This window comes from Scyliorhinus torazame, chromosome 9 (genome assembly GCF_047496885.1).
Source record: "Scyliorhinus torazame isolate Kashiwa2021f chromosome 9, sScyTor2.1, whole genome shotgun sequence".
Lineage (NCBI taxonomy): Eukaryota > Metazoa > Chordata > Chondrichthyes > Carcharhiniformes > Scyliorhinidae > Scyliorhinus > Scyliorhinus torazame.
This window is the reverse complement of record NC_092715.1, coordinates 101,984,677-102,011,687: the sequence shown is the minus strand read 5'-3', so window position 1 is coordinate 102,011,687 and position 27,011 is coordinate 101,984,677. Positions and strand designations below refer to the sequence as shown.

Below are 27,011 nucleotides of genomic sequence, written 5' to 3'. Positions count from 1 at the left end.
GCAATGGTTCTGCTAATGGACCAAGGAACAACAGATTGCAAGTTCAAATTCCACCTATAGCAAGTTATGAACTCAATAAATCCTCTAATTATTAGGCTAGTACCAGAAGAAAATACAAAAATATAAAAAGACAATGAGAAAATTTGGTTCATTAAACCTGTCTCAAACTAATCATCAAGACTCCCAGTTTTCTTTCCCATCAACCCAATCCTGTTGTATTTGTTTGCAGCCTCCTTGGGGAGGGTTCCCTCACTGTCAGGTAGTTAGTGCCTGACTGAGGGACCCAATATCAGGAATGGGAGGTGGGTTTTTGCTGAGAGTCACCCCAGCCCTTTTTTCTGACCTCCCAGGTCCCTTTCTAGCCAACAATCCTTTCCCCGCAACCCCCATCCTGCCCTCACTCACCTGTGGCCTGGGTCCCTCATTGATCCCGGGCCTCTAGTGGGTAACTGGTAACATGGTAACTGGGCTCTTCCAGCCTCTGACTGGCCAGAGCTCTGAGGAGCATTGGGATTCTGGTACTCAGAGTGCTTGATCTTGGAGAAGGCCAGGCATGATCACTCAAAGGAGGTGATAGAGTTTCAATCCATTCTTCAGCTGCCGGGTGAGATCCCCATTGCCTAGATTAAATTCTGCCCAGCGTTTAACACCATATTTATCTAAAAGATTCTGTGATGATTCTGTGTGCATTATGGATTGACATACAAGAGGCAACAGAAACAAATGGATGTTGATGTATTATAGGTCACTTCAAGAAGTACGCACATTTTTATTGTTACAACCATCTTTATTACTTTACAGGAGCTGATTCTCCCAGTAAGTCAAATGAATAGTCATCATCCATACCCACAAGGGTTTTTGGAGGCAATCATCATTGTGTAGAGGGAACAGGACAGAGGATATCCAAGATTTCTTTGTTGGGCCCAGAGGAGAATTCCTGCTCTTCTCTGGCCCACAAAGAAACCTTGAATAAAATATTTAATGAAACATTCCTAGGCTTCTTCTGGAGCAGATTTTGTTTCCTGTCTGCTCGTCAATGGGCTTCGCTGCTTTTAATATCATGTCAGGATCTGAATGATGTCATTGGATTTAGATATTTAATTATTGATGTGGTCCCTGTCAGTTAAATAATGGTGAGAGCGACTGCTTTGACAATACACAGGTAAGCACTCAGCTGCCATTTTAACTACCAAACTATCCCATTTTGATTTAAAGTTGGCCTTTTAGTCAAAAAGAAAAACACATAGATGAAAAAAAAACACAGCCACACCATAAATAATGATCATAATGGAAAAAGTGGAAAGAAACATCTGAAAATGGCATTAATTTTAGATTCCAAAAGGGCAGCTTGTTCTCTTTAACTTTTTAAACCAGTTCAATGCGTAGCTTAATGATAGGACTGATGTGACTTTTACTGTCCTTGAACAAATACCCAGAAATTGAGGAAGTTACATTCAGATTCTTTAAAGCAGAAGAGTAGGGACTCTAATACAAAGCTCACCTTAATTCCTGTTGATGTTACTGCACTGACAGATGTAAAGTCACAGATAATGAAGGCCACCAAATATGTACTCATCCTTACACTCACATCGAAATGGTCTTCGAAAATGTCTCCTACCAGGAAAGATTTAATCTACCAAAAAAAAAAAAAATTTTTTTTCAGGGAAGACACCAGGATATGTTTGAAATGCAGTCATTCCTACTCTTTTCTGTGTGATCTGGAGATTTTACATTTATCACTATGTTATGGGCAAAATGTACCTGTTAGATACCTGGGGCGCGATTCTCTGAAATGGAGACAGAGTGTTCGTGCCGTCGTGAACGCCGTCGAGGTTCACGATGGCGCGAAACGGCACCTATCCCGACCGATTCAGGGCCCGAAAATGGGCTAGGAGCGGCGCCGCGTCATTTACGCGCGCCAGGCCGTGTAAAGGCGGCGCCGCATACATGACGTGGCCGGCGCCGCATAACTGACGTCACCCGCGCATGTGCAGGTTGGCCGGCGCCAACCCGTGCATGCGTGTTTGCTGTCCTCCCCGTGTCCGCCCCGCAAGAAGATGTCAGACGGATCTTGCGGGGCTGCGGAAGAAAGGAGGTCTGCCTTCAGAGAGGCCGGCCCGACGATCGGTGGGCACCAATCGCGGGCCAGACCCCATTTGAGGCCCCCCCCCCCGGTGCAGGATCCCCCCTCAACCCCCCGCAGGCCACCCCCCCAGCGCTCCCGCGCTGTTCCCGCCGGCAGCGACCAGGTGTGGACGGCGCCGGGGGGAACCCGCCGTTTTGGGCAGGCCGCTCGGCCCATCCGGCACGGAGAATCGCGGGGGTACCGGTGAATCGCCATTTTGGCTGTCTCAGGCGATTCACTGGACCGCGCCGCGTAAAACGCGATTGTGCCGATCCTGCCGCTTCCATGAATCGCGGGAGGGCATCGGACCGGCGTCGCGGGAAAATTTGGTGACCCAGGCGATTCTCTGAAACGTCGCGGGAGCAGAGAATCGCGCCCAGGGACTCTTAAATTGCTCTGGTGGTTATACTAGATAGCATGTGATATTACTCTGCAGCACTGATTCTGCCAAAGTTTTTGGAACATTATTTGTATGAGCCTGGCAGACACCAGTGTTAGCTGACACTTGTCTATCAATGCCTATCACAAATTCCAATGCCTGCCCACCTGCCTGCAAGGGCAGGTATTGTTCACGCCTCTCACTGACCCGGTGAGTTGGTGATTATCCCCAATGATTTAAGAAACAAAATTTTTAAGTTCCAGGCTGGTCACTTAATGGTGAATCCCACATGTATCGTTAAAGATGTCAGAACACCTCACTTGTTTCACCGACACACCATTATAATAGTGGATCTGCTTCCACATTAAGTAGTAGAAACATCTCGCTGAAGGAATCCCCCCATTCCTTTAGTTTTTCTCCTTGGTCATCACTTTCCTTGAAATGAGCAGACGCAAGTTCATGCCATTATAAATTAAAATCTAAAACTTCGAGATATGACAATGGCCAGTGCAACAGGATTTCCTCTGATCTCCTAGCGGTTGTTTAGCACAGGGCTAAATCGCTGGCTTTGATAGCAGACCGAGGCAGGCCAGCAGCACGGTTCGATTCCCGTAACAGCCTCCCCGAACAGGTGCAGGAATGTGGCGACTAGGGGCTTTTTACAGTAAGTTCATTTGAAGCCTACTTGTGACAATAAGTGATTTTCATTTTTTCATTTTTCCTGCCACCTTTATACAAGACACTCTGGTAACCCCTGCAAAATGTTAACTCCTAATATTATGCAAATATTAGGTAGAGCGTGTCATTTAAAACTTAAAATCTGCATTCAGTGATTATTTGGTAAGTAAACCATGGCACATTCACACAATGAACCATTTCTGACTCCAGATGAGGTTAAAGAAATATTGAGGTTATTACAGTTAAATCACGGAACAAAGAAAATATCATACCATGGGCATATTGGACAGCGCAATATGCTGTTTTTCTCTTCTTAACTTGATTGAAAAGTTGGCTTTAAAAGATGGTTCATCAAAACATGGGAAGGCCATCCGTGCAGATGTGGGTTCAAAATGGGTAGATGCAAGAATTCTATAAACAAACAAGTAATTCAGTAAAAAGAACTGAATTCAAATGAACTGAACATGAAACAAACTGAAAGGCATATTTTTCACTACATTTGTATCTTCTGTTTATTTCGTAAAAGCAACAAATGCTTCAATTATAGGGAAACTCATTGGAATGTCGCCTTGAATAATCTTTTATTTATGTCATAATGTCACACTTAAATTATCAAAGGAAGACATAATTGGGATTCTTTCATATCAGAATACTTCCAATGCAAGCAATCTTAATATGTTCCAATGAGGGCCAATTATTTAAAGTTCCCCATAAGTTACAGAAAAAATATGCCACTGAGAAAAGCATAACAGCCAAATATGCTAAAAGCTCACCTAAAACAATGTTGATAACCAAAACACTTTGAAACTCCAAATATATGGAGGGAACAACTCAGTTGGGCAATATCAGAGTAAACAGAATCTGTACTAACATTCAGTAAAAGTGAAAATAAAAATTGAATACTGGAGAGCTATAGTATATTAAATTTGCTAGATATATCTTTATTTATGCATCAGCATTCCCTGATATGCAGTAATGCTTACTGCTGTGCATTTCTATTAGTAGATGGAGTTCCATAACTTGTAGATCCCGATACTTCAACCTACATCATCACTAATACAGTCTTCGGGAGATTTGTTTTGTGCTGACTTTCTGTGGGAAAAGCCAGGAGAGATCTATTAGTTTGAATTGACGGCTGGAAATATACAACAGATTAATCAGTGACTGGAACCTTATGCTCTTGCTGGTGGTGAGCTTGGAGGCAGGAAGAGCACTCCGTGCTTGATAAAAGGTCTGGACATTGCCATGGGTGTAGTGCTCTCTGAGAGACAAACCCCTACTCTTGTTGCCGATGCCGCTGTAGCCCTCTTCCCATGACTCTCACTTGGGTTGGGTTACTCTAAAATTCTGGGGCTTTGATGCTTGTCCTTCTGGCAGCAGCCACAGCCTTTCCAGAGGTGACACTACTGAGCATAACAGCTGCAACCTCAATTTGGCTCACAGTTCTTGGTAGGCGAGACTTCTGCCCTGGGGTCTAGATTCCAGGGGAACGCCTGCCACTGGCATCACCACTATCTAATTGGCTGTTGGTTTGGCGAGCCTTCCCTAATGGAGGCAGCAATGGTCTCTCGCCGGCTCTCCAGCCCATAGGTGAGACGCTCTACATCTCAAGATTCCGCCCAATGTCTGAAAGGTAATGAGTAATTCATGCCAAATCTAATGAAAGGTTCCCTTCAGAATATACCACATATTTCTCGTTCTGATGCCAATTATCCTGTTGTACATTTTAGCCAGTTTAGCTCAGTTGGCTGGACAGCTGGTTTATGATGTGGAGCAAGGCCATCAGCGTGGGTTCAATTCCCGTACCAGCTGAGGCTTGATTGATTGATTGATTTATTGCACATGTACCGAAGTACAGTGAAAAGTATTTTTCTGTGGCCAAGGGACGTATACAGTATGTACACAGCAGACAAAAAGAATAAGCGACAAAGTACATCGACAAATAGTGATTGGTTACAGTGCGGAATAAGGGCCAAACAAAGCAAATACATGGGCAAGAGCAGCATAGGGCATCGTGAATAGTGTTCTTACAGGGAACAGATCAGTCCGAGGGAGAGTCGTTGAGGAGTCTAGTAGTTGTGGGGAAGAAGCTGGTCCTATGTCTGGATGTTATTCATGAAGGCTTTGCCTTCTCAACCTTTCCCCTCGCCTGAACTGTGGTGATAGTCAGGCTAAATCACCATGAGTCAGCTCTCCTCCTCAAAGGGGAAAGTCGCCTCTGGTTTTCTGGAACTATGGGACTTTACCTTTATATTTTAGCCATTGTGGTCATGTATGAGCAAAGATGAATGGAGATTTTCAGAAAAAGGCTGATTTCTGGAAGAGTTTGATTTGTTTAGTATAAGGTTCACAAGTACAGTATACTGCTAGTGACATAAAAATATTTGTAGGGATTTGTAAATTATTGCAATGGACTAAAATATTTTTCTTCCTATATGACCAGTTTTGAATTCGGTTCAGAAATATGGAATGAAAGATTTTCATTAATGCTCTAAAATGAATGACCATCTCAATACAATTCTCAAACTAATCCTTCATACTTGATTGTTACCCCATCCCCAAACATTTACCCCCTCCACCTCCAATGCACAGCAGCAGCGGTCTGGACCACCTACATTACAGGAATTCAGCAAGGTCTGTAGACAGCACTTTCCAAACCCACAACCATTTCCATCTGACAAGGGCAACGGACACATGGGAACACCGCTACCTGGAAGTTCCCCTCAGATTCATTCATCATTCTGACTTGGAAATATACTGCCATTCCTTCACTGTGGGTCAAAATCCTGAAAATACCTCCCTACCAGCACTGTGGGTGTACCTACACCACACGGACTGCAGTGGTTCAATAAGGCAGCTCACCACCACCTTCTCAAGGGCAATTAGGGATGGGAAATGAATGCTGACCAAGCCAGTGAAGTCCAAATGCCTTGACTGATTTTATGTAAATGATTGACTACCCAGTGAGCTGAAATAATTGGGATGAGAGGTGAAACTCTCATCCCATAGGAAAGTGCACTTCCCTAGTGCAATGGGGGTGCCATTTAAATAGGTATCATGTTGTATTATGTAGGGACAGTTCCACATTACACTTTCTCCATATCTACCTATTCTGAGACCAAATGCTGTGAAATGTGGTGTGATGTGGAAATGCCATTTTTATCTCTCCGACCTGTCTTCTATTGCAATGATGGAATGAATGTTTCTTCCCTCTGCCATTGCCATGGTTCGAAATGGCAGACATGCCTAATTCCTGATTTGCATGCATTTATATAAAAGCACTTATCAGAAATCAGAATGACAGATAGATAATGGAAGAAGTAGGTCACTGTGTTGTAAACTTGTTTAAGCTATGACTACGGCACCCTGTTGGGGCTCACTCTATTTTCCCAATGCTGTGCTCAACTTGCAAATGTGTACTAGAAAATTCCAAAAGTAAAGAGAAAGTATTTAATTCCCAGCACCTTAATCTAGCATTTTTCAACGCAAAGAAAATGAAAGAGGTCTTGGAGTTGGATACAAAATGGAATGGTGTTGCATTTCATCACTTAATTATTACTTTAGAGATCAGAAAAAGGATAACAAAATGCAAAATTTTAAATCAATAACCAAAAATCTGCATTTGTGATTTGTAAAATGCTTGTTATAACCTGACAAAGTACTTTTAAAAATGTTTTTGACATAAGTTCACATTTACAGACGTGGACAAAATAATTCAAACAAATTCATTAGCAAACGTGGTCCCTCTGGATAAGTTAAAAAAAATGCAACAACATATTTTTCCAGTAATTATGACAACATAGGAGGGCTGCACGGCAGCGCAGTGGTTAGCACTGCTGCCTCACGACACCGAGGTCCCCGGTTCGTTCCCGGCCCTGGGTCTGTTGGGAGTTTGCACATTCTCCCCATCTCTGCGTGGGTCTCACACCCACAACCCAAAGATCTGCAGGATAGGTGGATTGGCCATGCTAAATTTCCCCTTAATTGGAAAAAATAATTGGATACTCTAAATTTATAATAAAAACATTTATGATGACATATTTGCATTAACACATAAATGGATGACAGTTTGAGTGTATTCCTTCATGTAAGAAAGCTCACCGTATTTAGTGGCATTTTGAAATAAGTCAAATATCAAGTCAGCTCTTAGAGACTGTTCCTTGAGTTTATATAATGAATCAACCACATTTTTTTGGAACTAAATTAAATCCTTAAACAAGATATTTATGTGTACGGAATTGGCTATTTTTGAAATCTAGCATTTAGTAAATCTTAGCTGTAATTTAGTTTGGTTTTAAATGTTCTCAAATTTGGGTTCTCTATATCAAAATTTGAAGTTTGAATTTTAAAGCTGTCAGGTACAGGGCCACCTCTGAAATCCTCCTTTGCTCTTGGTTTAATATCTCATGATATTTGTCCTAAAAAAAGTTTTTGGTATGTGCCAGTAATCAACATGCTTGGTTTCCTCTGTCTAATTATTTCGATATGAGAACAAAATATTCAGAAGCCTACATGCATGTAATGCAGTGAAATAAATAATCGCACATAAAGGTCTTTTGTAATAATATGGCACTGTATGGTTCTTAGAAAAGTACCAACTCTTTCGAAATTGAAATGTGATAACAGCTTACCTTGTTTTACCATCTGCTGTTCGATAGTTACTTGTATAAAAACCATAGAAACCATCCGATAAATTGGCTGCATAGTTGATGTTAATAACGTACTCCTCTCCACTGGCCAGAGGCTTGGCAGACTCGAGGGCGATTTGCTCATATGGTGGGTATTCCAAAATATACAAACCGCTTTCCACGTAGGTAACCCCATCGCTTGTTGATGCAATCATTGCCTTGGTGATTTCTAGATGCTTGCTATGAAGGATAATGAACCTGGTTTCTTGTTTGACAAAAATCTGAATCCTAACTAATCCGGTGAAGTTTAGAGTCGTCAAATTTGGATGTATCGAAAGATCGTAGTGGACTGGTAAGATCCTATCAGGTAGTCTCATCTTGTTCCAAGGAAACTTCTGACCATTAGTAGCTGAAGGGAAGTCTCCAATATCATGGTCACTTGCACACTGCATGACCTGGCACAACATTCCAAGAGCAAGGAATAACATCCTCTCCTTCAACAGCGTTTTCTAAATTACAAAGGAATCTAAAAGCACAAAACATTAGCGTTGTAACAATGTAAAGTCAGCAATCTGAATCAATAGCATTACATTCTGCAAATTATCTAACCCATTTTAATAGGCTACTGCCAAAGAATCAGGCACGATAGCACAGTGGTTAATACTGTTGCTTAACAGCACCAGGGTCCCAGGTTCAATTCCCAGCTGAAATGAAATGAAATGAAAATCGCTTATTGTCACGAGTAGGCTTCAATGAAGTTACTGTGAAAAGCCCCGAGTCGCCACATTCCGGCGCCTGTTCGGGGAGGCTGGTACGGGAATCGAACCGTGCTGCTGGCCTGCCTTGGTCTGCTTTAAAAGCCAGCGATTTAGCCCAGTCTGCTAAACCAGCTTGGGTCATTGTCTGAGCAGAGTCTGCACGTTCTCCATGTGTCTGTGTGGGTTTCCTCCGGGTGCTCCGGTTTCCTCCCACAAGTCCCGAAAGAAGTGCTGTTAGGTGAATTGGATTTCGGAATTCTCCCTCTGTGTACCAGAACAGGCGCCGGAATGTGGCGACTGGTGGACTTTCACAGTAACTTCATTGCTGTGTTAATGTAAGCCTACTTGTACCACTAATCAAGATTAGTATTTATTTAAATGGAGTCATCTCTGTCTGACTTACAATCAAGTATCCTTTACATATTTGTATGAACATTGGCTTTAGTATTATGACCATCCAACTGGTGAATAAATGGAGCTTTATTGGCGATTATTCAAATCCTATGCTAAACAACAAATGTTTTCCTAGCAACCATACTGCAACAGGTATAAGAGAAATCTAAACTAATCTATCAATGTATTCTTTGTAGTTAGAGCTGGGCAATAATAAAACCAATGGGTTTTTTTCTTCAGAAATTGCGTCTCTTTTTGGTGTCGTGTCATTACTATGCAATGCGATAAACTCAATTTCCAGTGAGTTGACTCCGAATTATTGTTCCTTACCTCCTTCAGTTCTTCTTTCCTACTAAAATATTAAGGATTTAAAACTGAAGCTCAACATTAATACTTCCTGATTTATCGTGCTTTCGCTGTTCTCATCCTGATCATTTAAAGTGCTGTACAATGTTATCTTGATCTCTCAATTATGAATTGATTCTCCTGAATTCCAAGATAGATTTTGGTATGCATTTCCATTTGTGTCCCACAATATAGATAGAAAACAGTGGGGTGTCCAGGCCATCCAGGGACCTTATCAGGTGCAGAAGGAAGGGCAGCAGGGTCACCGCCTGCCTAGTTAAATGCCCCTCCGCTCCGAATCACACTCACCATGGGTAGGGCATTATATCTTATCCTGCGTGTGTGTGTGTAAGAGAGAGGTAGAGACAGAGAGACATGAGGGGCGGGATCCTCCAACCACCCGCCGGGTCGGAGAATCGGCAGGGACTGGCGTGAATCCCGCCCCTGCCGGTTGCTGAATTCACCGGCAACGGCGATTTGGCGGGGGCGGGAATCGCGCCACGCCGGTTGGCGGCCCCCCCCCCCCCCCCGGCGATTCTCCAGCCCGGATGGGCCGAAGTCCCACTGCTGGAATGCCTGTCCCACCGGCGTGGATTAAACCACCTCTCTTACCGGCATGACAAGGCGGCGCGGGTGGGCTCTGGGGTCGGCGTGGGGCGATCTGGCGCCTGGGGTGCCCCCACGGTGGCCTGGCCCGCGATCAGGGCCCACCGATCCGCGGGCGGGCCTGTGCCGTGGGGGCACTCTTTTCCTTCCGCCTTTGCCATGGTCTCCACCATGGTGGAGGCGGAAGAGACCCCCTCCACTGCGCATGCGCGGGGATGCCGTGAGCGGCCGCTGACGCTCCCGCGCATGCGCCGCCCGACAATGTCATTTCCGCGCCAGCTGGCGGGGCACCAAAGGCCTTTCCCGCCAGCTGGCAGGGTGGAAATCAGTCCGGCGCGGGCCTAGCCCCTCAAGGTTAGGGCTCGGCCGATCAAGATGCGGAGGATTCCGCACCTTTGGGGCGGCGCGATGCCGGACTGATTTGCGCCGTTTTTGGCGCCAGTCGGCGGACATCGCGCCGATTACGGAGAATTTCGCCTCTGGTGTCCTTCCTGGTCTTAACTTGAGTGGTGGTACTGCTGTTTAAGAAAGGTAGCAGGGGACTTCTGGTGGCGTGGGCGAGCAGGGCGGCCGCAGCAACAAGAGCTCCCGCCAGTGGCCACGATTCGTGGCGATTTCGGGGAAATCCCCGAGTCTTCACGCACCCCCCGACTATCGTCGGCCTTTGGGACCGTCACGAGCAGCCAGCGGGGCTGGTTTAAAAACCGGCAAAGAGCCCCGCACGGGTGTCGGGCGGCGGGGGCTCAGGCGCTGGGCCCAGCGCGGCGTCGAGGTCAGAGCAGCGGGGGCGGAGCTACGAGGAGACCGAGGTGGCAGGCCCGAGGCCAGGGCACTATGTAGGGAGGGTGCTCCACATCGGATGGCTCCCACCTAGGAGGAAGAAAGAAGGCTGAAGCCTGGTCCCAGGGGAGCTCTAGGTGCATGTAGAGGAGAAAGAAAGAAGGTTTAAGGAAGTTTGGTAAAAGTTTGTTTTTCTCTCCCATTTTTTCAAAAAAAGAATAATTCAGATTGATGAAGGACAGGAGGGTGAAGGGGGAGAGAGGAGAAACGAAAGAAGATAAAAAACAATAAGCCGCTAAAGGATGCGAAGAGCAGCGTCGAAGAAAGGAGGAAACGCTGGTCCGCCGCTGAAGGAGAAGTCGAGCAAAAGTGTTGACAGGATGGCGGAAGCTGAACTGCAAGGCGGGGCCGCACTACTTACGGTGGAGAAGATGACCGAGGTGATGGTGGTGGAGCGGGGAAAAACAGTTTGCGAGGCACGTGGGGGTCTTGAGGAAGGAGACGGCGGTCGGGTTGAAGTCATTGGTGGAGGAGGCAATCGCCCCGGTGAGTGTGGCAGTGGCAAAGGCATCAGCCGAGGTGAGAGAGCAGGGCGAGAAGATGAAGGAAGTGGAGGAGGCCGTGTCACGGCGCAGCGACCAGGTCACCTCGATGGGAGACGAGCTGCGGAGGGTGGTGGAGGTTAACAGAGGACTCCGAGCAAAGCTTGAAGACTTGGAAAACCGCTCAAGGCGGCACAATTTGAGAATTGTGGGCTTGCCCGAAGGGACAGAGGGCCCAAGGCCAACCAATACTTCGCTAAGACGTCGGCGGAGATGCCAGGGAGGTGGGATGGAAGTTTTCGGAAATGGGAAGAGAAGGGGATTAAGACGCTAAAAGATTTGTTTCTTCGGGGTCGGTTTGCAGGATTGAGGGAGCTGGAAGCGAAGTATGGGCTGGGGCAGGGAGAAGTGTTTAGATACATGCAGGTTCGAGATTTTCCAGGAAGGAAATACATAGCTTCCCAGAAGAATCGGCCTCCACATTGCTGGAGGAGGTGCTGATGACAAGGGGACTGGAGAAGGGGGTAGTGTCAGCGGTGTACGGAGCTATTCTTGAAGAGGATAAGGCACCACTGGAAGGGATCAAAGCAAAGTGGGAGGAAGAGCTGAGAGAGGTTATAGAGGAGGGGGTCTAGTGTGAGGTGCTCCGGAGAGTGAGTGCCTCCACCTCATGTGCGAGGTTGGGGCTGATACAGCTGAAGGTTGGATATAGAGCGCACCTCACGAGGGCGACGATGAGCTGATTTTTTGAAGGAGTAGAAGATGTATGCGAGGGTTGCGGGCGGCCGGGGGGCGGGGGGGGGGGGGGGGGGGGGGGGGGGGGGGGGCTAATCACGTTCATATGTTTTGGTCCTGTCCAAAGCGAGGGGAGTACTGGAAGGAGGTTTTTAGGGTAATTTCCAAGGTGGTGCGCGTGAAACTGGACCCGGGTCCCCAGGAGGCCATATTCGGGGTGTCGGACCAGCCAGGGTTGGAAACGGGTGCAGAGGCAGATATCATAGCCTTCGCCTCGTTGATCGCCTGAAGGCGGATCCTGTTGGGATGGAGAGCAACCTCTCCACCCAGTGCCCTGGCGGGAGAACGCCAGGAATACTTGACCCTTGAGAAGGTTAAGTTCGAACTGAGTAGAAGCTCGGAGGGGTTCTACAAGTCGTGGGCACTATCTATTATGCACTTTCAAGAACTGGATAACATTGAACATTAGTTTTGGGGGGGGGGGGGGGCGGCTGTGTATATTAAGGATGACTATGGGTAATCCCTGATTCCTTTTTGTCATTTGTTTATGCAAACATGCGGGCTGATGTTTGGGGGTTGGTGGGAGGATGGGATCATTGTGATGGTTATGGGGATTGACATATCTTTTGCTAATTATTGTTTATTGTTTGTGGGTGTAAATTCGGGAGAAAATGTGACAAAGGAGGAGAATAAAAATATTTATTCTTTTTAAAGTTGGCGGAGCTGATGGGGGAGGGTGGGAACCCCTCCCGGTATGAGCTAGACTGAGCTCACCGGTCATTAAGGCCGAAGCCCAAAGTGAAAGAGCCGCCCTGGGCAGTAAATATCTGCTTCCATAAGTTTTGCATGAAGGAGAAGGTATTAAGCTGGGCGAAGCAGAAGCGTGAGGTGCTGTGGGATGGTACTGCGGTTCGGATCTACCAGGACTTGATGGTGGAGTTGGCAAAAAGGCGAGCGGCGTTTGGGCGAGTGAAGGCGGCACTGTACAAGAAGGGGGTGCAATTTGGTATGGTGTACCCGGCGAAGTACAGGCGAGGGTACCGTCTAACGCCAAATACTTTTATTTTGAGACAGTGGAGGCGGCTGAGGCGTTCGTGAGGGCAGAAGGCTTGGGACAGACGTGAAGAGCGGAACTGGAAGAGAGACTGTGGACTGTAATTGGGGAGCTGGAAAATGTAAAAATGTTACAACTTCCTTTTTACTGATTTGTATTGTAATTTACTTCTCTTTGCATTGTTACAGAGTTCAAGTTAATGGTGGGTTGATTGGTGTTCTGTGTTGCGACGGTTAAATGTTATGTTAGTGAATTGTAGGGGTTGGATTGTTGGGTTTGTTTTGTTGTTTCATTCTCTGGGACTGGGTGGAAGAGAGCGATATGTCTTGGCGGGGGGGAGCCACCCGCGCTAGCTAACTAAAGTCAGCTAGTGAACGGGGGTGAGGTGAGAGCAGGGCTGCGGATGTTGGAGTCTGGATAGCAGGCTTCAATGGGCCTACGATGCGAGCGAGAAGGGGGAAGGGATGGATGTTGGGGGGGATCTTGGGAGGGGGGGGGGAAGGGGTTCGATGTTAACAATGGACAGGGGCCCCCCCGGGAAATGCCTTTAGATATATGCAGGTGAGGGCTTTTGTGAGGCGACAGGTGAGGGAATTCCTGTTGCTCCCGGCACAAGAAGTTCAAGATAGGGTGATCTCGAGTGTATGGGTCGGGGAGGGCAAGGTGTCGGAAATACACCAGGAGTTGAAAGAAGTGGGGGAAGCGCTGGTAGAAGAGTTGAAGGGTAAATGGGAGGAGGAGCTTGGGGAGGAGATCGAGGAAGGTCTGTGGGCTGATGCCCTAGGTAGGGTTAATTCCTCCTCCTCATGTGCCAGGCTCAGCCTGAAACAATTTAAGGTGGTCCACAGAGCGCACTTGACGGGGGTGGGGTTGAGTAGGTTCTTTGGGGTAGAGGACAGATGTAGAAGGTGCTCAGGGAGCCCGGCGAACCAGGTCCATATGTTTTGGTCATGCCCGGCACTGGAGGGGTTCTGGAGAGGAGTGGCAGGAGCAATATCTCAGGTGGTGAAAGTCCGGGTCAAGCCAAGCTGGGGGCTAGCAATATTTGGAGTAGTGGATGAACCGGGAGTGCAGGAGGCGAAAGAGGCCTTTGCGTCCCTAGTAGCCCGGCGAAGGATCTTGCTAATGTGGAAGGAGGCGAAGCCCCCCAGCCTGGAGGCCTGGATAAATGATATGGCTGGGTTCAGCAGCAGCAGCAACCTTGGGGGCTTGGGGGGGGGGGGGGGGGGGGAGGAGACTGCCTGGGAGGGTGGATGAGCACGAGATAACATGAAGGGTTGGGGAAACTGGCACGTACGGGTGAGGGCCAGTGTACAAAGCTGTGTAAATATATCATTTTGCCATGTATATATCTTGCTCTGCTCGATTTCTCGGTTTTTTTTGTTACGAGGGGGGGCGGGGTTATTGTTTGTAAGGGAGAAAAATTGTGTTAAAAAACTTTAATAAATATATATATATTTTTTAAAAACAATGGACAGGGACGGGTCAGGCTTATGGGGCAGGGCCCGGTGGTATGATGATGGTGGATAAGAAAGGGGGGGGGGGGGGGTGAGAGACCCTCAGTAAGGATAATCACGTGGAACGTGAGAGGGCTAGGAGGTCCGGTCTAGAGGTCAAGAGTGCTTGCACATATTAAAAGTTTGAAAGCCGATGTAGCAATGCTGCAGGAGACTCACTTGAGGGTGAAGGACCAGGTGAGACTTGAAAAGCGCTGGGTTAGTCAGGTGTTTCACTCTGGACTTGATGGAAGGGCTTGAGGGGTAGCGGTAATGGTCAGCAAAAGGGTACGCTTCCAGATGGAGAAGGTGGTGGCAGATCAGGGGGGTAGATATGTGATTGTGGCAGGGGCGCTGGAGGGGAGATTAGTGGCGCTGTTAGGTGTACACGGTCCCAATTGGGACGACATGGATTCGCAAGGAAGGTGTTTGGGATCATTCCCGACTTGGACACACATGAGCTGATTGTGGGAACTTGGTGCAGGAGTCAAGGTTGGACAGATCACGGCCGCGCTCGCTGGTCCCATCCGGGGGGGGGGGGCTCCACATTGGGTGGATATGGTGCTGGAGAAGGGGGCAGCGCAGAGGCCGGGGTGGAAACTGGATGTGGGGCTTTTGGGGGACCAAGTATTCTGTGAGAAAATTGAAAAGCTAATTAAGGAATATGTAGGTTTCAACTGTACGGGTGAGGTGTCAAAGGCAGTCGTCTGGGAGGCTCTAAAGGCGGTGGTGAGGGGTGAGGTAATTTTGTTTAAGGCCACGGTGGACAAAGAGGAGAGATTGGAGCGGCAGAGGGTAATCGATGAGATGTTGGAGGTAAATAGGAGGTATGCAGAGGATGGGGACCCAGCGAAGCTGGAAAAAAGGAAGGAACTGCAGGCGAGCTTCGACCGACTGTCCACCAGGAAGGCGGTGCGCCAACAGAGATGAGCAAGGGGGGCAGTTTATGAACATGGAGATAAGGCGGGGAGTATGTTAGCAGGTCAGCTCCGGAGGGAGGCAGCGGCAAGGGAAATTCTTTAGGTGAGGGATAGGGCAGGGAAGGTGGTGGTGGCTCCGGAGCTGATTAACAAGGTTTTTGAGGAGTTTTATGAGGGGTTGTACAGGTCAGAGCCACCCGGGGGAGACCATGAGATGCAGGAATTTCTAGATGGGTTGGCGTACCCGAGGCTAGCGGAGGGGGACAGGGTTACATTAGAAGGAGCAATAGCGGAGCAGGAGATAAAGGATGCGATTGGAAGAATGCAGTCGGGGAAGGTGGCAGGGCCGGATGGGTTTCCGGTGGAATATTATAAAAAATTCAAGGATAGGTTGGCACCCCTGATGGTGGGGATGTTTGAAGAGGCGATAGGGAAGGAGGTGTTGCCACAAACTTTAGGGCAGGCATCGATCTCCCGGTTACTGAAAAAAATAAGAATCCGACGGAATGTGGGTCGTATAGGCCCATATCACTTCTGAATGTGGACGCAAAAGTATTGGCGAAGATACTGGCGGGTAGGCTGGAGGAGTGCCTCCCAAAGGTGATAGGTGAGGATCAGACGGGGTTCGTGAAAGGGAGGCAGCTGTTTTCGAACATTAGGAGGGTTTTGAACGTTGTTATGGCACCGCCGGAAGGGAAGGAAACAGAGGTGGTTGTGGCATTGGACAGCGAGAAGGCGTATGATCGGGTAGAATGGTGGTACCTGATGGCAGTGCTGGAGCGGTTTGGGATTGGACCAAGATTTGTGAACTCGGTAAAGCTATTATATAAAGAGCCGAAGGCGAGTGCCCGCACAAATAATATCAGTTTGAGATACTTTTCTCTCCACCGTGGGACGAGACAGGGATGTCCTATGTCTCCCCTGCTGTTTGCACTTGCAACTGAGCCGTTGGCCATCGCATTAAGAAGGGGACTCACTTTAGGTATCTGGGGGTGCAGGTTGCCCGGGAGTGGGGGAGGCTTCGCAGGTACAACATCACTAGTTGGTGGGGAGAGTGAAAGCCGATCTAGCAAGCTGGGACGGCCTTCCTCTGTCACTGGCAGGTCGGGTACAGGCGGTTAAAATGAATGTGTTGCCGCGATTTCTGTTTATTTTTCAATGCCGACCGATTTTCCTGTCAAAGGCTTTTTTCAGAGAGATTGAGGGGAGGATTACCTCGTTCATATGGGGAGGGAAGGTGGCCAGAGTGAGAAAGGTGCTGCTACAGAGGGGAAGGCAGGCAGGGGGTTTGGGTCTTCCGAACCTGATGTATTACTACTGGGCATCGAATGTGGAGAAGGTGCAGAGCTGGGTCAGAGGGGTTGATTCCCAGTGGGTCAGAATGGAGGAGAGTTTGTGCAGGGAGTCGGGGCTGAAAGCATTAGCAACAGCGCCGCTCCAGATAGCTGCGGGGAAATACTCAGGGAGTCCGGTAATAATAGCTTCATTGAAAATTTGGAGGCAGTTTCGCCAACACTTCGGGTTGGGGGCAGGGTCAAGGTAAATGCCGATTCGAGGGTACCACAGATTTGAGACAGGGAGGCGGGATGGAAGTTTTCCGAAATGGGTAGATAAGGGGATTAAGACGCTAAAAGATTTGTTTCTTCGGGGTCGGTTTGCAGGATTGAGGGAGCTGGAAGCGAAGTATGGGCTAGAGCAGGGGGATATATTTAGATACATGCAGGTTCGAGATTTTGCCAGGAAAGAGATACAGAGCTTCCCAGAAGAATCGGCCTCCATATTGCTGGAGGAGGTGTTGACGACAAGGGACTGAAGAAGGGGGCAGTGTCAGCGGTGTACGGAGCTATTTTGGAAGAGGATAAGGCACCACTGGAAGGGATCAAAGCAAAGTGGGAGGAAGAGCTGGGAGAGGTTATAGAGGAGGGGGGTCTGGTGTGAGGTGCTCCGGAGAGTGAATGCCTCCACCTCATGTGCGAGGTTGGGGCTGATACAGCTGAAGGTGGTATATAGAGCGCACCTGACGAGGCCGAGGATGAGCCGATTTTTTGAAAGAGTGAAAGATGTGTGTGAGCGTTGCGGGGGGGGGGGGGCCCGCTAATCACGTTCATAGGTTTTGGTCCTGTCCAAAGCTAGAGGATTACTGAAAGGAGGTTTGAAGAGTAATTTCCACGTGCACGTGAAACTGGACCCTGGTCCCCGGGAGGCTATATTCGGGGTGTCGGACCAGCCAGGGTTGGAAACGGGTGCGGAGGCAGATATCATAGCCTTCGCCTCGTTGATCGCCCGAAGGCGGATCCTGCTGGGATAGAGAGCATCTCTCCACCCTGTGCCCTGGCATGGCGGGGGGACCTGTTGGAATACTTGACCCTTGAGAAGGTTAAGTTCGAACTGAGGGGAATCTCAGAGGGGTTCTACAAGTCATGGGCATTATTCATTATGCACTTTCAAGAACTGGATAGCATCGAACATTAGTTGGGGGGGATGGGTAGGAGGGTTGGGGGGGTGGCTGTGTATATTAAGGGTGACTATGGGTAATCCCTGATTCCTTTTTGTTATTTGTTTATGTAAATATGCGGGCTGATGTTTGGGGGTTGGTGGGAGGATGGGAGTGTTGTTATTGTTATGGCGATTGACATATCTGTTGTTGGTTATTGTTTATTATTGGTGGGTGTAAATTCGGGAGAAAAGGTGAAAAAGGAGGAGAATAAAAATATATATATTTTTTTTTTTAAAAAGAAAGGTAGCAGGGATAATCCAGGAAACTATAGACCGGTGAGCCTAACCTCGGTAGTAGGTAAATTATTGGAGAAAATTCTCAGGGTAGGATTTGTATCCATTTGGAAACAAATGGACTCATTAGTGATAGAGAGCATGGTGTTGTGAATGGGAGGTCGTGCCTCACGAACTTGATCGAGTTTTTTGAGGAGGTGACAAAGATGATTGATATGGGGAGGGCAGTGGATGTTGTTTACATGGACTTCAGTAAAGCCTTTGACAAGGTGCCTCATGGCAGACTGGTACAAAAGGTGAAGTCACACGGGATCAGAGGTGAGGTGGCAAGATGGATACAGAACTGGCTCGGTCACAGTAGAAGGATGTTTTTATGAATGGCCGGCTGTGACTGGTGGTGCTCCACAGGGATTGGTGCTGGGGACTCTGTTGTTTATAGTATACATAAACGAATTGGAAGAAAATATAGCTGGTCTGATTAGTAAGTTCATGGATCACACCAAGGTTGGTCGAGTGGCAGATAGTGTTGAAGATTGTCAGACAATACAGCAGGACATAGATAGGTTGGAGACTTGGGCAGAGAAATGGCAAATGTGAGGTAATGCATTTTGAGAGTACTAACATAGAGGGGAAATGTACAGTAAATGGCTTACTGTAAATGAGAATTATTAGAAATAAAGAAAGTCAAAGATATCTGGGCTTACAGGTCCACAGATCTTTGAAAGTGGCAACACAAGTGGACAAGGTAGTCAAGAAAGCATATGGAATGCTTACCTTCATTGGACGGGGCATCAAGTATATAAACTGGCAAGTCATGCTACAGTTGTATAGAACCGTAGTCAGGCCGCACTTGGAATATTGCGCAGAATTCTGGTCGCCACACTACCAGAAGGTTTGGAGAGGGTGCAGAGGAGGTTTACCAGGATGTTGCCTGGTCTGGAGGATTTTAGCTATGCGGAGGCTGAATAGACTGTTTTCATTAGAACAACGAGGTTGAAGGGTGACTTGATTGCGGTCTACAAGATTATGAGAGGCATGAATAGAGTAGAAGGGCAGGCACTCTTTCCAAGGGTGGAGGGGTCAAATCATTAGGAGGCATAGGTTTAAGGTCCATGAGGCAAAGTTTAGAGGAGACGTGCGAGGCAGGTTTTTTTACACAGAGGGTGGTGAGTGCCAGGGGAGATAGGGGAAGCAGATACATTAACGGCGTTCAAAAGGCATCTCAACAAATTCATGGATAGGATGGGAATAGAGGGATACGGCACTAGGAAGTGCTGAAGGATTTGGCCAAAGGTGTTTACCGGTACAGGCCGAAGGGCCTGTTCCTGTGCTGTATTATTCTTTGCTCTTATTTTAACTCAACAAAATAAATAATTAAATTGCCTACATTCATCATAGTCTGAACTGAATTCAATATTTATCCAAAGATGTTCAGGCTAGATGGATTGCCATGCTAAATTGCCCCTTAGTGTCCAAAGGTTAGGTGGGGTGCTCTTTTGGAGTGTTGGTGCAAACTTATTAGAGTGCAGAAGTAGGCCATTCGGCCCATCGAGTCAGCACCGGCTCTTGGAAAGAGCACCCCACTTAAGTTCAGACCTCCACCCTATCTCCATAAACCAGTAACCTCACCTAACCTAAGGGCAATTTAGCATGGCCAATCCACCTAATCTGCACATCTTTGGACTGTCAGAGAAAGCCAGAGCACCCGGAGGAAACCCAAACAGGCACGGGGAGACCGTGTAGACTCTGCACAGACAGTGACCCAAGCCGGGAATCGAACCTGGGACCCTGTACGAACTACTGCGTTACTGTGCTGCCCTAGATGGGCTTGATGGGCTAAATGGCCTCCTTCTGCACTGTAGGAATTCTATGGATATTTACAGCGATTTTTTGGCAGTTTACAAACCAGGCTAACAGAATTGGGATCATCGCACACCCCCATCCTCTCACTTTCCCCCACATACATTGATGCAAAAACTCAAGATGTGACCAGTGTTCCGAAAGCTGAGGACTCCAAAATTGTCAAAGTTTTCTGTTTAACTAATAACTGTATGTGGAAATTTATTAAATGCATTTTTGTAGTTGATGTACTGTGTCACGGTGCTGTTGAGTTTACCACAGCTGACTTAGGTTGCCACTCTAAATCTAGCAGCAAAACTGCTTATCACAAACACTTTAAATTCTAGAACGTGTGCAAGAGAGATATCAGTCAGAAACAATAGTCTCAATTGCACTACAAGGTATGGCAGCCTTGGGACTTCCGGTGGCGGCCATGGAGTGAGCGGTCGCACATTTGGTGGCTCCAGGTCAAGGTAGTTTTTTTGGGTCTATTCCCTGCCCAAAGGGCAAAGTATTTGAGTGCAAGAGGTGCAGGTGTGCCTGTGGAAGGTGTTACCCCTCTGGTGTGGCTGGTGGATCGATCCACGAACCAGGAGTCGGGCAAGAAGAAAAGAGCTGCTGGAACAGGAGAGTCTTTGAGGTGCGCCACAGGATAAGATGACAAAGGGCAAGGGAGCTGATCTGCCTGCCCAGTGGTCAACGGAGCAGCTAATGGAGTTCCTGAATGGAAAGTTCTGTCAGCAGAGGAAGGAGGCCCTGGAAGACCTGGCCAAGGTGGTGGAACCGATTAAGTCGGGGATCGAGAGAGTGGAGCAGAGTCTAGAGTTCCAGGGGTGATGCAGGTGACTCAAAAGAGGGTGAGGAAGACAAGAGGATCTGGAGAATCGCTCGAGGAGACAAAATCTGAGGATGGGATTTGGATTTTGTTTATTGTCACGTGCACCGAGGTACAGTGAAAAGTATTTTTCTGCAAGCAGCTCAACAGATCATTAAGGACGTACGTGGCCAAAAGCTTGGGGAAGCTGATGGGGAGGGTGCCTTTGACTGACCCCTGGAGGTTGATGAGGAGGCTGCACGTGGGCAAGCCACCAAGGGCAATGGCGGTACGGTTGCACCGCTTTCTGGATAAGGATAAGATTCTGCGGTGGGCGAGGTAGACTAGGAAGTGCACCTGGGAAGGGAACAAGCTGCGGGTGTACCAGGACCTGGGTGCAGACTTGGCGAAGAGGAGGGCTGGGTTTAACCGGGTCAATGTCTCTTTAAAAAGGTGAAGTTCAGAGTACTGTACCCGGCCCGCCTCTGGGTGACTTTCCAGAAGCGTGAGTACTATTTTTGTACGCCAGAAAAGGTAATGGAGTTCATGAGGGACAATGGACTGGGAGGAGAGTGAGGACATTGAGTTTCGGAGGAGTTTGTGCATGTGTTTGTTTTGGAAAAGTTTTTTCTTTGAAGAGTTTTGGATGGCAGGGTTTCTGGAGAGCAGACTTTTCATGGGGGAGTATCGAAGGTGAGTGTACCTTTTGTTGCTCTTTAGGGAGGCATGGACGGGGGGGGGAAATTAGGGGTGACACGGAAGATGGAGGCTTTGGGTGGGGGCCACCATGCTAGCTAGGCGGGCTGGTTAACGGGAGTGAAGTGTGGGGTTATTAGGAGGTAGGGGTGGGATGTGAGGGGCTGAGGTTTAAGGGTGGGGGTAGAGTTGCTGATAAGGGTTTGTTTGGTATGGCGCAGTTGGTAAAGGATCGATGACAGTGGATATCCGAGGGTGGGCCTGGAGGGTTGCATGACGCGGGCCTGGGGCTGATCAGCAGCCCAGACCAGGCTGGTCACGTGGAACATGAGGGGACTGAATGGGCTGGTCAAGCGGTCACATGTGTTCGCACACCTGAGGAGTCTGAAGGTGGACATGGCCTTTTTGCAGGAAATGCACTTAAAGATAGGGGACCAGACAAGGTTGAGAAAAGGATGGGTGGGGCAGATGTTACACTCAGGACTGGATATGAAGACGAATGGGGTGGCGGTTTTGGTGAATAAGTGGGTGGCATTCGAGGTTGGAAATATTTTGTGAGGTTCGTGATGGTGGGTGGGAAGCTGGAGGGGTTGCCGGTGGTCCTGGTAAACATTTATGCCCCAAATTGGAATGATGTAGATTTCATGAGGCGGATGTTGGAGAAGATTCTTGCCTTGGACTCGCACCAGTTGGTCATGCGGGGGGGATTTTAACATGGTTATAGAGCCAGGTTTGGACCGGTCAAGCCTGTCGGTTAAAGTGTTGGCAGTGGCGAAGGAGCTGAAGGGTTTATGGAGCATTTGTGGAGGATAGACTCATGGAGGTTCGGGAGACCAAGGGTGAAGGAATTTTCATACTTCTCCCACGTGCTCCAGGATTGACTTTTTCGTGTTGGACAAGATGTTGCTGGCGGGGGTTGTTGACTCAGTATTTGGCGATCGTGGTCTCTGACCACACGCTGCACCGGGTGGATTAACCATTGGGGGGGGGGGGTGCCAAGCACCTGCAATGGAGGCTGGATGTGGGGCTGTTGGCAGATGAGGAGGTGTGTGAACGGGTGAGTGTCGCCATTCGGGGAGGGTGGAGTTAAACGACACGGGGGAGGTCACTGCCGCCACACTGTGGGAGGCACCCAAGGCGATGGTTAGGGAGGAGTTATCCTCAATTTGGGCGCACAGGGAGAAAGCCGAGCAGGCGGAGATGGCAAGGCTGGTACACGAGATCCTGAGGGTGGATAGGAGGTATACTGAGGCCCTGGAGGCAGAGTTGTTGAAGGAGAGGCAGAGGCTCCAGATGGAGTTTGCGTTAGTGTCCACAGGGATGGCGGAGGGGCAGTTACGGAGGGACAGAGGGGCAGTGTATGAGTACATGGAGAAGGCGAACAGGATGCTGGCCCACTAGCTGAGGAAGCAAGAGACGGTGACGGAGATTGGCTGTGTAAATGACAATAAGGGTAGGGTGTGTTGGACCTGGAGGGGGTGAATGGCGTGTTTGAGGCATTTTATAAGAGGTTATACGAGTCAGATCCCCCGGGATGGGCTGCAGTTTCCCAAGATAGAGGAGCTGGTTCAGGGATTAGGGGCCCCAATTGGGTTGAGGGAGGTGATGGACAGTATGGGGTGATGCAGGCAGAGAGGCCTCAGGTCTGCACGGGTTCCGAGTGGAATTCCACAAAAGATTTGGGAGGTACCTGGGGCTACTGCTGGTGAGGGCGTATAATGAGGCAAGGGAGAGGAGGGGGAATTCCCCCTACATTGTCGCAGGCTTCCATCTTCCACAAATTGAAAAAGGACAAGGATCTGGAGCAGTGCGTGTTGTGCCACTCAATATCGTTATTGAACGTAGACGCCAAGCTGTCGGCGACAGTGTTGGCCTCGCGAATTGTAGACGCTAAGCTGTTGGCGACGATGTTGGCCTGCGTCTCACGGGTGATAGGTAAGGTCCAAACGGGTTTTGTGAAGGGGAGGCAGTAGTCGCAAATGTGAGGAGGCTGCTTAATATAATTATGATGCCTTTGGAGGTGCAGGAGGTAGTGAATGAATGAAAATCGCTTATTGTCACAAGTAGGCTTCAAATGAAGTTACTGTGAAAAGCCGCTAGTCGCCACATTCCGGCGCCTGTTCGGGGAGGCCGTTACGGGAATTGAACGGTGCTGCTGGCCTGCCTTGGTCTGCTTTCAAAGCCAGCGATTTAGCCCTGTGCTAAACAGCCCCTGCTGGGGTGGCGATAGACACGGTTTGATCGGGTGGAGTGTGAGTATTTGTGGGAGGTGCTAGGCCAGTTTGGGTTTGGGCAGTTTGTGGACTGGGTCCGATTGCTATATAAAGCACCGATCGCAAGCGTGCAGACGAACCGAGTGAGTTCGGGATATTTTGGGCCGCATCGGGAGATGAGGCAGGGGTGTCTGCTCTCCATGTTGCTCTTCGGTTTGGCGATGGAGCAGCTGTCATTGGCGCTTAGGGATTCTGCTGGGGGGGGAGGGATTTGCTGCTACACATTTCAGACCCATTGGGAAGTATTGGGGACATTATGGGGATTTTGGAGGAAATTAACCAGATGACACGAGGCTGGGCGCAGTTGCACAAGCTGAACTTGACTAGGTTGGTGGAGCAGGTGAAAGGGGACTTTAAGAGGTGGGGTGTGCTCCCACTATCGCTGGCGGGACAGTTGCGGTGCTGCCAAAGTTTTTGTTCATATCTCAGAACCTTCCAATCTTCGTCCACTGGGCGGGGAATATTGCCATGGTTAGGAAGTGGGTTGTGGGGCAGGGGTCGGCATGGGGTCAGGTGGAGGCAGCATCGTGTAGGGGAACGAGTTGAAGTGCGTTGTTGTCAGCACCTCTGCTGTTCTCCCCGGCCAGGTACTCCGTGCGCCCAGTGGTGATGTCGGCCCAAAGGCTGTGGAACAGCGAAGGCTGCATTTCTGACTGGAGGATGCCTTATATGGGCAGCGATCTGCGTCAACCATAGGTTTGCCGGGGGGGGGGGGGGGGGGGGGGGGGGGGGGGGGGAAGAGAGAGAGAGAGAGAGAGAGAGAAATCGGGTCGCGAGTGGGGGTCGAGCGATTCTGTGATCTGTTTATAGAGGGCAAGTTTGCAAGGTTGGAGGACCTGGAGGAAGAGTATGAGCTGCCCAGGGGGAACGGTTTCAGGTACCTGCAGGTCTGGGATTCTGTAGAGAGAGGTGGCGTCCTTTCCTGGGCTACTGCCCCTGGGGTTGCAGGATAACATACTGTCGAAGGAGGAGATGGGGAGGGGAAGGTTTCTGATGTCTACAAGGAGTTGATGAATTGGGAGGGGCCCTGGTGGGGGACGTAAAGTGTAAGTAGGAGGAGGAGCTGGGAGGGGAGGTGTAGGCTGAGACGTGGGCTGAGGCCCTGTGGAGGGTGAATGTGTCCTTGCCATATGTGAGGTTAAGCCTTATTCAGTTGTGGGCGTTGCTCAGGAAGGCCCCCGAATCACATCCACATATTTTGGCCTTGTTCGAAGCAGAAGGGGTTCTGACAGGGGTTCGTGGACATTATGTCCGAGATGCTGGGGGTGAAGGTGACCCCAAGTCCAGATGTGGCAATATTCGGGGTGTCGGAAGACCCGGCGGGGGTTAAAGGGGCGAGTGAGGCGATGTTTTGGCCTTTGCCTCCCCGATAGCTTGGGTGGATTTTGCTCGGGTGGAGGGACTCGGAGTTGCCGAAAGCGGGGGTGTGGGTGGGCGACCTGGCAGAATTCCTGAGGCTGGAGAAGGTCAAGTTAATCTCGAGAGGGGGTCGGCCGATGGGCTCACTCAGAGGTGGAAGCCATTTATTGATTTCTTTGAGGTCTAAGGGGGTCAGCAAAAAGGGGGGGGGGTAAGGGGGTAAAATGGGGAAGGTGGGATGGAATAAGGGGGTGGTATAGGGGGAGGGGGGGGGGCGAGTGTTGGTTGTTTATAATCTTGTATGGTTGCTCTTCTGCTTATTTAAATGAAAATGTGTTGACTAAAATATTTTTTTTTGAAAAAGGTATGGCAGCCTTGATGTAATTTATGTACTCAACACCTTAATTATGCATTCGACTCTAAATTAACCCTCTGTGGAAAATGCTGCAATTAATCAGACTGAAGGCTCTTTGCATAGTTATGGCTCCACTTTATAACCAAGGTCTATACAAACATCCGAACAAGGAATTCGGAGCAGCTGAATGTCCAAACTGCACAGGTACAGAAAATACAAAGTGCAACCCATGGAACCATCTCTAATACCGGTCGAATAACCCCTCAACCACCACATGCACAAAATAGCTTGAATACTTTCTCAGCAATTGTATTGGACAAGTAGGTTATTGCTGACTCACGAATAAGAGGGTTCCATCCAGCAAGTCAATTAATTCAAAGATCCATTATGACGGTGAGTCACAGAAAGTCTCAATTGGGGAAAAGGAGCTAGATACAGAATTGACACCTGCTCACCTCGCAGTGGTTAAGATTTAAAGGCTCTACTGCAATACTAATTCCAGCTTCGCTTACGATTGTTCCCAGCAGACAGGCTCGCAGCTCAGCTCAAATCCACATTGTCCATCAGCCGCCCGCCATTCACTTTTACCCAGCCAGCAAGCTGCATGTTTCCGAGAACACTTTTATTTTCACTTTCGGCGTTGGGACTCCCTCACCCGGATACACATTGCATCCATTGGGTGAATCTTTTGTTTTACCCACAAGCACCTTTTTAACGCTTAGGCAGGTTTAAATTATGTCTTTTTTATATTTTCTGAGGGCAAGATTGGAAACTGGTGAGATATTTAACGAGTTCAGGTCAGATCATGAGGAAGCTGGCCAGCAGCTCGGGAATAGGAAATGGTAAATGTCCCCAGCAGCAGACTATCTGAGACTCGGGGCAGCAGCTTCCAGCAGAGAGGCCGCCGCAGTAACTGTGGCCGGGAGGGGACACCTCCAGGAAAACTGCAGCCAAAAAAAAAACTGCTTTCCCTTGAGCACCCATCGGGACAAATACATGAATGACAAATTTCCAAATGATCACAATTTATATTACAGAAGGAACGTTTCTTCGACTGTAGAAAGTCGCTTGTCCCATTAAATGGTTAATAGAGTATTTTAAGCATTGTTCAACATCCCCCTTCATTTTTGCTAAACCTTGTACATTTACCTGCTTCAGAAAGCCCCAATTTAGAATCTAAGCACATACCCAACTCGTAATGTTCTTCCTCTTGAGTTCACTGTCCTTTATCCTCACTAAATAAATTCAGGCACCTATGATCACTTCCTTGTTTCACCCACATTCTGTTGGGGGGCAGAAGTGAGGAAGGGGGGGAGCGGAAGGAGCTGGGGAGTCCCTGGGGTGGGGTTGGTTGGGGCAGGGCGGGGGGGGGGGGCGGTGTTTAGAATCATAAAATTAATAGTACAGAAGGAGGCCATTCAGCCCATCGAGTTGGAGCAGGGGAGTCCCTGAGGGGGCACAGGGTAGTTGGGGCAGCGCAGGTATGGCCCATGGAGAGCTGGGGGG

General features: G+C 48.7%; 1 protein-coding gene across 2 annotated transcripts in view; it reads right to left on the bottom strand.

Moving 5' to 3' along the window:
* erap2 (endoplasmic reticulum aminopeptidase 2) overlaps positions 1–26,710 on the bottom strand; it is a 105,337-nt gene extending 78,627 nt beyond the window's left edge. Inside the window, exons 1-4 of one of the 2 annotated variants that reach the window (XM_072516345.1) lie at positions 26,694–26,710; positions 7,814–8,336; positions 3,455–3,593; positions 1,502–1,633 (exon numbers count right to left, since the gene is read on the bottom strand). In XM_072516345.1, coding sequence (XP_072372446.1) covers positions 1,502–1,633; positions 3,455–3,593; positions 7,814–8,298 — 756 coding nt within the window. In that variant the 5' untranslated portion in view covers positions 8,299–8,336; positions 26,694–26,710. Of the gene's footprint in view, positions 1–1,501; positions 1,634–3,454; positions 3,594–7,813; positions 8,337–25,960; positions 26,364–26,693 lie in introns of those variants that run through there. The other variant, XM_072516344.1, reaches the window with a different exon arrangement.
* Positions 26,711–27,011: the final 301 nt, after the last annotated feature.